Genomic DNA, 11,872 nt, shown 5'->3' with positions numbered 1-11,872 from the left:
CTCAGTTGTTCTTAATCACATACTGGAAGTTAGCGGTCATGGCCTGTAAATCATACAGAACCCCCCCCCCCAATTCAATTTAACCATTTCCAAATATTAGCAACTCTGTATGATGTTAGGATTCAGCTAAAACGGTCGGGGTACCCCAGCCAGCAACACTAAGACAAGCTGGAATCCTGAACTCACAACCCCCCCCCCCCATTGGTAAAAATAACCGGAGTTTCCGTGGGAACGGCACTGGGGGTTGGCCGGTGAGAGAACAAAGGCTGCGCGGCCCTATTAGGGTCCGCTGGGCCCGCTGGCCGCACTGGGGGCTGGGGTGGCGGCGGTGGTGCCTCCGGGTGGCTGGTTCCCCGGTACCCCACGCCGCGGCGGCGCTGGCGCACCTCTCCGGGCTGGTGCCCGGGCTGCTGCATAGGAGGGCGTCGGCGAGGAGGGAGGCGATAAAGGACGCGGGGACCGAGGCCGGGCCGCCGCCCTAGTGAGTGAGCTGGCAAGCGGCTTGTGAAACACGCCGCAGGCCGTCACCCAGCAGGACCGGGATCACGCGGCTCCCGGGGCCGGCCGAAGCCGCCGAGATAGAGCACGCGGGAGGGGAGGGGCGCCGGGGACAGAGGGCGACGTCCCCTGCAGTTTCCCTCTCGTAGGGGCCGCCGTCGCCGCCAGGCCCCGCCCCCTGACGCTTATGTAATAGGGGCGCGCTGCCATTGGCCCGCGCGACCGGAAAGGGCGCAGGCGTGCGAGCAGGGGAGGGGCGCGGGAGGCGGCCGCAGCAGGAAGGCGCGTGGGCGGCGAGAGCAGGCGGGCGCTGGGGCGACTGGGAGAGTTGCGCGGCGTGCGCGGGCACGAGCGTAGTGGCCTCCCCCGAGGCTGAGGCGGCGGCGGGCGCGCGCGGCGGCGGCGGCGGGTGCGAGGCGCGGGCTGTTGTGCTCTCCTCTTTCCCCTCCTTGGCGGGTGGAGGAGGCCGAAGCGGTGCTGGGCGCTCTCCCCGTTCCTCTCCCTGCGGCCACCTCCCCCGGCCCTCTCGCGCTGCGCGGTCTCTCCGACGCAAGACTGTCCCGGCCCGGGTGAGCGGCTGTGGGGGCGGCGCTGACGCCGCAGGACGTCCGGGAGCCGGGGTGGGGGCCTGGCGGCGGGGTCGCGGCGGGTCGCGAGGGGCCGCCGGCCTCCCCGCCTCCCAGGCGGCGGCCGGGCCCGTCTTGTCCCGGCGCGGGCCGCGGGCTGGAGGGAGAACTCGGGCGCCTGCCAGGCCCTGCAGGTGGCCGGGTTGCAGGCCGCCGGCGGCCGTGGCGCGGAGCGGTAACCTTACCCCTTGGCGACAGCAGCTGGTCGGTTTCTCGAGGCCGGGGCTCCCCGCGGCCGAAGAGGCCGGGTTTGGGGCAGCCAGAGCCTCCGGGAGGCGCGTCTCGGGCCGGGGTCGGTGAGGAGTGGCGGGTAGGTGGGGGCTGCGTGGCCGGACCGAGGAAGGGGCTCCCCGACGCGGGAGAGGCGGGCTGGGAAGGGAAGGTGGGCCGGGCTGCCGCTGGGGTTGTTTAAGTGTTGGGCGAAATAGATCTTACTCCCGGTGCTTTCCTCTTCCCTCCCCGAAAGGATGTAGTTAAAAGCTAGGGTCAGGATGTTGATCACTGCCTGGGCCTCCTCGTTTCAGATAGTTACGGAGAATGATCCTACTTCCTGAATCCCAAATCTTTTTTTACTCAGTTGTTTTTGGTTTTGAGAGGATCTTTGGAGGCAATACTTACTTGTTGCCTCCTGTAAGAGCTCTTCATTTTAGAACTCTATTCTTCTCCTTCCCTCTTTGCAGCCCTCTAAGCCACACTAAGAGTTACATTTTTAAAAACCTGCGTTTAAGGTGTTTGTAAAATGACTTGTTGGCCCTCAGTTGTGTATAATCAAGAAGTGCTTAAGAGTTTGTAGAAAATTCGATTGGCCTGAGAGTAATCCCAGAGTTGAGCTGTCCAAAAGCAGGTGGCTTGTTCGTTTGCATTTCTGCTTTCAGAAAGGAAATCAATGCAGTGAGTTGTTAGAAGTTAGGGGCCTACCCCACGCGTTTAGACTGTTGATTCGATTTCCTTTACTGGGTTTTCGGTTTTAAAAATAAGAATAAGCGACCAGTCTTCACTTATTAAAGCTTTTATGGTTTTATTTGTTACTGTTAGATGGCAATGGAAAATGGGTTAAATCTATTGTGTAATGTTATATTTTAGGAGAAGCCCTAAATGGAAAAGTTAAAAATAATGTTGTGCATCTCATTACATTGTACAGATCACTGCATGAAAATGGTATCAAAATAGTTAATATCTTGTAATTATCAAAGAAACTTCTGGAATTGGCATAAAATAGTTGAAGTTACCCACAAAATCATTATGTTAGCATGTGTAGCAGACATTGTGTAGAAGAGTTCAGATGCATGAGAGGACTGAAGTATTCTGACAGAAGGTACTGATAAAAAGATGTTATGAAATATTGGGATATGTAAAGATTGAATACCTATTATCATCCAAATGATACTTAAGTATTCAAATCTGTTTCTGTGGGACTAGGTTCCGCATGCTTGCCATACCATTTGTACTTAAATATACATTTAAAAAGAATCATACATTTGACTTGGGATTAATAAAGATTTGGCTTTATGAAAACTAAAATGGTAATTTAGTTTTCAAGGAGTAACACATCTGGTAATATTTACTATTATTTGGGAATAAACTAGGCTAGCATACTAAAAATTTTTATAGTTTGTTGAACTATTCAACTGACTTCTTAAAAAGGCATTGATCCTCTTGTATGTTTTGACTTTCAATTTTGTGTTAAATACTAGTGGAGAATTTGCCCAGGCAGTGTATTTATTTTGTCAGTTTCCCTTTTTCTTTTTGGGAGAGGCCTGTGTGTTTGTATGAAATGCTTTGACTTTATATTCATTAACTAATTAGGGTTTTAGTCAGAAAAAAAAGCCAGCCCTGTTTTCTTGTAAAGGTGATCTAGTGCCAGTTTATGTTCATATCCCACAATGATTTAAAAGCTTAAAACTTAACTGCAGTGCTAGTCAAAGGTATATATAGGAATTGTACGTAGGACCCAATTTCAATATATTTAAAAAGCCTTTGGTGCCCATAGACTCCTTATGAGCAGTTTTAATTCATGTTGTCTAATAGAAGACTTTATTTATATTTTTATTTTATTTTAATTCCAGTATAGTTAACATACAGTGTTGTATTAGTTTCAGGTATTCAATATAGTGATTCCACAGTTCTATACATGCTCAGTGCTCATCATGATAAGTCTTCTGTTTAATCCCCATCACCTGTTTCACCCATCCCTCCACCCTTCTCCCCTCTGGGAATCATCAGTTCTCTATAGTTAAGAGGCTGTTGATTGATTTGAGAAGTCTTTAATTTTAATGAAGAAGTAGAAGTAACATTTTCAGTAACCATTTTTAACCCATTTCGCGTCATTTAAGACTATTCGTAAAAAGTAAAAGTATCTCTACCTTTTTTACAAGGTTCATTCCCTCAACTGGAAACTGATTTAATTTTGTTTAATAATTTCCCCAGCAACTCTGCAAAGACCAATTTTTTAGGAGGATTTAGGATAGCACAGTAGTTTTTATGGAACCTGAAGTATTTAAGAGAACAGTTCCCATTGCTCTTAGGATTTCCTTCAGAAGCTTTAGATGACAGCCTTTATTTCCCTTAAAGTTGTAAAAGTCTTAATTCACAACAGTGAAAACCGGAAAGGGAAGGTACTTTGAAAAGTGATCAGGCAAATGCTTGGGTAAAGGCACTAAGCTTCTCTGGTAAATTTTTGAAGATTATGTATAGCAGGGTGCACAAATCTCAGATGTACAGCTCGATGAATTATTACAAGTGAGCACATTGTATAAGCATTACCCAGATCAAGATAGAGAACATATCACCACCCCATAAATCCTCCCTCCTGCCCTTTTCTCCCGAGTCAGTATCTCCGAGATTAGCTTTGCCTGTTTTAAATTTTATACAACCTATATTCTTTGTATCTGGTTTCTTTCTCTTAACATTGGATACAACCATGTTGTTACTTGTAACAGTAGTTCCTTTTTGAATGCAGTGTAGTATTCCATTGTATAAATACACCATAAGTTACATATCCATTTTGCTAGGAACTGGCATTTGGGTTGTTTGTAGTTTTGGAAACCGGTGCTGTGAACTTTCTTGTACTGTTTGGATGTCTATGTACATTCGTATTTCTGTTAGATATATACTGAGAGTAAAATTGTTGGGTTATAGAGTAGATAACTACCAGTTTGCCACAGTGGTTGTATTAATTTATTCTCTACTAGCATTGTATGCGAGAATTTGAAAAGCCACACATTTTCATAGATCCCTCTATAAAATTTAAGTCTTCAACTCTGAGAGTGTTACCATACTTAGGTTACTCTGTGTTAATCACTCTAATGCCTCAAGTTCTGTTTTTAGATATGGCTCGTGGACAGCAGAAGATTCAGTCTCAGCAGAAAAATGCCAAAAAGCAAGCTGGACAAAAGAAGAAACAAGGACATGACCAAAAGGCTGCTGCCAAAGCTGCCTTAATATATACCTGCACTGTTTGTAGGGTAAGGGGAAGTGAAAGACCGTTTTCCTGTGGACAATTCTTTCTTAGATATTGGTTTTATATAGGTTACAATTTTGCAACTATGGCAAAATAAATAGTAGATTGAAGAATTGGTTATTTTAGAGGTCCATATTCAGTTGTCTATTAAACAGATTTTTTTTTTTTTTTTTTTTTGAATGGCTCCTGTGGCCAGGCATAGTTCTCCAGGTATCTGGGAAAGGGAGTGAACAAAGCAAAGTCCCTTTCCTCATTTAGAATAAAGATGTCTTCAGGGCGGATACTGCACTTTGAACTTTGTAAGGAAATCAGATCTACATTTTTTTTCCTTATTGACAGCGATCGCAAGTAGGCAGAGAGGCAGGCAGAGAGAGAGGGGGACACAGGCTCCCTGCCGAGCAGAGAGCCTGATGCAGGGCTCGATCCCAGGACCCTGAGATCATGACCTGAGCCGAAGGCAGAGGCTTAACCCACTGAGCACCCAGGCGCCCCCAGATCTATATTCTTAGTTTACAGCTACGCAGGATACAAGTGAAATATCTCTGGTTATGAGTTGACTTTTTTCTTCCCTAAATTCGTAGTGGGATGTCTGTAAAAGTATATGGAATATATTGACATTGAGAGCTTTTACTAGAATTAATGCCTGTTATTACATTTGAAGAATAGTCATAACTACCGGCAAGTGCTTATCAGGTATTTTACAGGTATGAGCCCATTAATCCACTTAACCACCCTATGAGATAAAGGACTTTTGTTCTCATTTTACAGAAGAAGAAACTGAGTCATGGGCATTAAATAACTTGTGCACAGTGATCTAGCTAGTACAAAGAAGAGCTGGGATCTGAACCCAGGCAGTCTCGTTCCAGAGCCCACCCTCCAGACCACACTATACCACACTGCCTTTCAAAGAAGTTTTTCTTGGGGTGCCTGGGTGGCTCAGTCGGTTAAATGTCTGCCTTCTGCTCAGGTCATGATCTCCAGGTCCTTGGATTGAGCCCCGTGTCAGGCTCCCTGTTTAGCAGGGAGTCTGCTTCTCCTTCTGCGCCCCATACCCCACTTGTGCTTGCTCGCTCGCTCACTCATTCAATAAATAAAATCTTGAAAAAGTAAACAGTTTTTCTTTAATTCAAAGTCAGAGTCTCTTTCTTGCTTTTTTTTGCTTAAGCTTAGCACCCTTAAAGTTAGTGACTAGAAGTCCCAAAAGAAAAAATACATAGGTTGGTCAAATACTATGCTTACAGATACCATATGTATAATGTATTTTTTCCCAAAGCCTTATACCTGGGTACGGTTGTGGGAAGGGCTCTCAGTAAAACATGATTCCAAGAGTAAAGTTCATCGTCTGAAGGCATTACTGATGAAGTAGAAGTTCCTGACTACATAAAAATTCTCATTAAGAGAGGAAATCTACTACGTTAAATGCCTTGTTCATACTAAGCTTTGATATACTCAAAATAATGAAATCGAGCAACTTTAGATTCTGTTTGGAAAGAGGCAGGGTAAATGTAAATTTCATTAAATTACTGATGAATAAATACTTTGACGTAAAAGTACTAGCCGTTCACCTATTTAAAAACTCAGAACAAAACAGCAAAAACTTTTTTTTTCATGTTTTGTTTAATCAAATGGGCTAAAGTAAATAATTGAAGGTCCTTGCCTAGGGAAGTTGGTATAGTGTAGCATTTGAGAACTGAAGTACTAGTACTAGGTTAAAACAGGTCTTGTGCAAATTACACTCTAGGTTTTAGTTTCCTTATCCTGTGAAATGAGAGAGGATAGTAGGAAGTAATTTAAGATTACTGTAGGAAGGTTCTGAGAATTGAGGTAACCTGTTTAGCATAACATTTTAAGTAAATGTTACCTGTTTGCTGTTAATCAGACAAGCAGAATACTTCATTCTGTGTGACCCACCCTTTCTTCATATGTGAAATACCGTGATACATTAGGAATCTCTTTGTTACGAGGTCCTTTTTCATATGCCAGCCACTGGTTGCAGGAACTTAAAAAGTGTTTTGAGATAATTGTCTATCATAAGCAGGTTCAGGATTTGAAAAGTTAACACATTTTTTATTTCATGAAATTCAAGTTCTTTTTTTTCTCCGTATTTTTAATTAGACACAAATGCCAGACCCTAAGACCTTCAAGCAGCACTTTGAAAGCAAGCATCCTAAGACTCCACTTCCTCCAGAATTGGCTGATGTTCAGGCATAAAGTTGTTTACAGGTAATTGACCTTTTGTGTTTTCCTTCGTTAATGTCAAGGTTGTAACAGAGCAAAATTATCTTCTCTTGACTGTGAAATTAATGTGTACTTTCCAGCTGAGATTTTATTCCTTCCCCTTTTAAGTTAATGTTTATTTTTACAATTGTTAAAAGCCCATTTTCCAAACCAGTTTGATCTTCCCACTGCTTTTGAAACACCCAAGTTTAAACTGTAGCCCAAAATGGGGAGATGATGCGATGCTGGCCAACTGTGGTGCAAGAATGGAAGAGACTTACCAGCTTAAAGAAAATAACTATTACAAAGGCATTTGAGGGTCTTGCTCCCCAGAAATGATGCAGAACAATGTTCCTGAGTGCTTTGGGGCAGGTATTTTACTTCTGGTGTCTAACAGAGCTTAGTGCATTAGGACACCTGGCAAATAGAAGCATATAGTGTGTAAACTTGAGAGTTGCTTGAAAATAATCTGTGTGTTTGGTTTTGTGTTCTTTGTTTTCTCTAAGGTGGTGATGGTGTGAGATAATTATTTCTTTTCATAGTAAATTCATCAAAGATTTGTTTATAAAATCATTGACACATGTGTCAGACTAACTTGGTACCTTTGCATGTGGTGCTTTTTTCTTAGACATTTGAAATGCATATAAGTTGTATTTGTGCAACTCACTACATTCACTACATATTTCATTTATGTTTTATAGGTGAATTCATGACACCTTTGACTCTTCTACTGTCTCAGACCTTAGGTAACAAACCTGCAGCTGCTTTTCTAACAAACTGTTGATCAGCAAAAATAAAGGGGCTACAGAAACACTCATTTTTATGCTGTTCCCTTTTGGGCTTCATGCAAAGACAATTCTGTGTAAATGTACAGTTGACTCTGATTTGGAAATCTGAAAATCAGTCCATCCTTGTTATAAAAAATTTTTTTACAATTGTAATTATATTGATGTTCATATTGTGTAAAATAACTCATTTAATAAAGTAGTACTTTGATTTTACAACATCACAGGATAAATGGTTCTAGAAATTCTGTTCTAACTTTCCACATTATTTGCCTTATGAAAATCTAATGGATTTGTCAGCTAGAATTGCAGGCGCAGTTCTTATCTCCCTCTCTCAGCTCAGTGGCAGGTTCATTAGCTAAACTAGAACAGACCCATTCACACAGTTTTATTGGCAGCTGTTGATCTAGGTGAAGAATGACTTACCTGCTGCCTTAGTATATACCATCATGTGTCATTTATTCCTCTGTTTTCCTGTGTTTGAGGTTGGAATATTTCAACTTGCCACATGACCACAGCTGCCATCCAGGAATACCCTGTAGATGACTGATAAATTGCTAATGCATTGGATTTTCAGTGAGCCCTTCTGAAAGATGAGGCTCTGAAGTATATGCCGTGATGAAATCAGTAGGGCTGTTATTGAATACAAAATATGATGGATCGTATGTGAACTGGTAAAGCTCTGTCTTCTATAAATTATACCAGATTCTTTCAAAATTCTTCAGTTCATTAATTGGAAATTAAAACTCAATTTTTGAAGGATTTTTTGGAAGTTATTAATGTTTTAGCCAGTTTTTTAAACGGTTTTTCATTAACAGGAAGATTGGAATGACTTGCTGCTGGGTTAATTCCCAGAACCACCTCCCTCCTTTCCTTTGTAAGTGAATAGTTGATTTTAGGAGTTTACTTTGTGCTGGTGCCTAAAATCAAAGACTGTACAGTATGACTTCTGTCTGAACTAGAAAAGGATTAAAATGTAGGCCAATCTCCACATTCTTTTTGGCTTTGAGGATGGGGAAATGGGTTAGTAAAGATAGGTGAGGTAAATCCTACCTAGTTAAGGAAGACTAATTTCAGGGTCCTTCTAATTTGCTTTTGTCAACTATTAACTTTACTCGTGAAACTGCTTTAACTCTGTTTAAATTCTGAAGTTCATATAATAGGAAGAACACTCAACTATTAACTGGTAATTGCTTAGAGGCACAGATCTGCCTCTGGATTACAAAATGCATTCCCTCTCTCCGCTGTAATTCATCACTGCATTTGTTTTGTAGCTGTGCATATTCTGCCCACCTTGTTTGACTTCACTGTAAGTTTCAAGTAAGATATTTACAAGGAAAAGCTTCAGTGGCGATAGTTTCTTAGCAACTTCTATTACATTCTTACTTCAAAATAGCTTTTTTTTCATGTGTTTAATTTCCTAAATTTCAGATTGAATATCTGTTACCTCCTAATATGTTGCTACCAGAACATGAGAATTTGCCTGATTGCTTGTGGGTATTATTAAAGTTCTGGTTAACATTACAATTTAAAGATTTTTAAAAGCGCTTTGACCATATGTATGTTTACATTTAGTAACAAGTCATTTAAAAACCATTCACAATTTTTTTTTTTGTTTTTTTGTTTGTTTGTTTTCCTTTTTGCTGACTGTAATTCAGAATAAAAGCTTTTTGTTCTGGTATCTAACCCTTTTTTACAAGCAGCTGAAGACACCATATATAACTTTATATCTCAGTGATAGGAAAATAGCTGCATTGGCCTTGCTTAAGACATTAATTCTCATACTTCATGTAAGGATTATTAGTACAATCCCTTTTTGTGATGTTTGAATTAAATTTGCTCTAAGGGAAAACTACAATTCTTAAGCATCCTCATTATTAAATTTGAAGATTCTTTAACAGATCACAGCAGAATTCATTATAAAACTGTTATGGTGTCTTCAAAGACTTTATAAAATCTGAGACACTGAGAGAGAATTGGTCCATTTGTATTCTGTATTTCCATTATTTGCCAAAAGAAATGGGGTCAAGATTACATTTGTTTCCATTCTACTTCCTATGGATCTATATCCCCATGTTTAACTGACACATTGGGGGTTCAGTTGTGTGCTGTAATGTCTTATTAAAGAAGATATTAAAGAAAACTAAACTAGTCTAATTTTTTCTACATTTTAGGAGATTTTTATATTGCCTCTTCCCATTTTTCTTTTTTAATTCCTCAACTCAGAATTGTCTCTTGAGAATAGAACTCAGTTGTTTAAGGGCAGCAAGAGATTTTTCATTTCTCATTGTTTTTCCTGCAGTTGGTCTATTTTAGGTGTACAGAATAGTTAAGAATGAAAGGGAAAAGGTTGTCATTCTGAGACCTTTCTGTAGTGTAAGTTGTAGGAAGGGGGAAGTAATTGCTTGTTAATGCAAAAATAACACTAAAATGAAAAATGCTTAGGTCAGTAAACTGAAGGAGATAACACTTTTGTTTTATATTAAAGCTACTGCATAGCTAGTTAATCACATCATAATTCAAATCTGAGATAATGTAGCATGAGTACCGTAGAATTGGCCAACATTACTATTTTAGCCAGAAGACTTGTTTTTCATTTTTATTAGTAGGTGGAGTAGACAGCATATGTTTAAAAATGTAGTTAATATCAAGGCCTTTTTCTATAATACAGTGATAGTCACACTCCAAACTGTCACTGAAATACTATATTTAAACTACTGAATCTGATTTACTTTATTTGTGCTTGATTTTTCATTTTGGGGAGCTTTTGGTTTGGTTTGATTTTGGTCAGACACATAACTTTTTCAGGTATATAGAAATGAAGATCAGCACTAGGGGGTTGTGATTACTGTGACTTTACAGTCTGAAATCTTTCAGGCTAGCCAAATTTTACCTGTTGTAAATGTTTAAGAAAAATCTTTAGCCCTTTCTATGATTTAATAAAACATCTATATACTTTATTGAGAAAATAGATGTTTTAATAAAAATTCAGCCTGTCTTTTTGGGTTACTATATTGAACTGAAAATTAAATGTCCTCTCTTATTTTTTTTTATGTAATCATTTGAGAGAGAGAGAGCGAGCGCGCGCGAGAGCCAGTGCGCAGGGTGGGGGTTAGTGGGAGGGGCAGAGGGAGGGAACTTTAAGCAGGCTCCATGCCCAGCACAGAGCTCAGAGCCAGACTCAAGTCTCACCACCCTGAGATCATGACCTGAGCCAAAATCAAGAGTCCGATGCTTAATCAGTTGAGCCACCCAGGTGCCCAAAAATGTCTTCTATTTTAAATGCTCTTTGGGTAAGTTGTTTACTGAGTTACCGTCTTTTTGGAGTTTTTTTGTTCGTTTGTTTTTTAGTTTCGTTTTTATCTTGAACAGCCATTCTGTAGCCCCAATTTTTTGTACTTGGTGTGGCTCCAAATTCAAAATCTGCACATATGGAGCCAGACTTCAGTCATTTATTTGTATCCATATGGGCATATCTACAATGTGAAGTGATTATGTTAAAATCCTACTACTTTCTAATCATTGTTTATGTATACACCATTATTGTTTCTATACATGTTATCATTAATAGCTTAGATTTTTGTAGACTTAGATAAAGTAACTCACTTTATTAGTGTCTTCTGTCTTGTAAAATTCTAAATGTGACTTGCATTTTGGATCTATATTATTAAAATTTTAATTAGTAGGAAGTAGGCCAACACAGTATTTCTTCTATAACTGTGTAACTGTTTTTCAAAATTAGGTCTTTAGTTAGGGTGACCATACATCCTGGTTTGCCAAAGACAGTCCTGGTTCAAATATTGATTTAGTATTAAATATCAGACTTAAACTAGATACTAAGGTGTTTCATTATAAATCTTAATATTGCCTCCTTTTACTCAATACATGTCAACCAGCTCATAGGTCACTTTTGTCAACCGGGGTGCTTTTTTAAAATGTACGTTTTTTTTTTTTAAAGCCCTGTGGTACCTAGAAATTCTTACTCCTAAATGGAAACATGTGATACTGGCAAGGTTTGCCTTTTAAAGGCCTTTTATCTATTTTTATTTAAGGTTTTTTTTTCCCCCCCTTACTGAGACTTAAATATCTGGTCAGATGAACTAGATTCCAAAACCTTGAAATGCCTTTATTCACAGGCATTCCTATAAATTTAATACTGTTTGTACTAAGTTCAGACTTTTATTTCCTGATTATCATTTCACCCAAAGTACTTACTGGAAATGGCCAGTTGGGATTAGAGGTCCTGCCTCTTACTTAGTACAAAATACTTACACTGAGGAAGGGAG

At 40.3% G+C, this 11,872-nt stretch overlaps 1 protein-coding gene across 4 annotated transcripts; it reads left to right on the top strand.

The window, feature by feature from the left end:
- The first annotated feature begins 368 nt into the window (after positions 1 to 368).
- Positions 369 to 9,729, top strand: ZNF706 (zinc finger protein 706). 4 transcript variants are annotated; one of them, XM_032316228.1, is made up of 4 exons: positions 369 to 481; positions 4,452 to 4,588; positions 6,700 to 6,807; positions 7,503 to 9,729. In XM_032316228.1, the coding sequence occupies exons 2-3, from the start codon at positions 4,454 to 4,456 to the stop codon at positions 6,793 to 6,795; spliced, it is 231 nt and encodes a 76-aa protein (XP_032172119.1). In that variant the 5' UTR covers positions 369 to 481; positions 4,452 to 4,453; the 3' UTR covers positions 6,796 to 6,807; positions 7,503 to 9,729. The 4 variants fall into 4 exon arrangements, with proteins under 4 accessions (XP_032172119.1, XP_032172117.1, XP_032172118.1 ...); XM_032316226.1 differs by lacking the exon at positions 369 to 481 and adding an exon at positions 938 to 1,067; XM_032316227.1 differs by lacking the exon at positions 369 to 481 and adding an exon at positions 1,324 to 1,434.
- The last annotated feature ends 2,143 nt before the right edge of the window (positions 9,730 to 11,872 follow it).

This window comes from Mustela erminea, chromosome 16 (genome assembly GCF_009829155.1).
Source record: "Mustela erminea isolate mMusErm1 chromosome 16, mMusErm1.Pri, whole genome shotgun sequence".
NCBI classification, from domain to species: domain Eukaryota; kingdom Metazoa; phylum Chordata; class Mammalia; order Carnivora; family Mustelidae; genus Mustela; species Mustela erminea.
The sequence above is the reverse complement of the archived record's forward strand: the minus strand, read 5'-3'. Positions and strand labels throughout refer to the sequence as shown.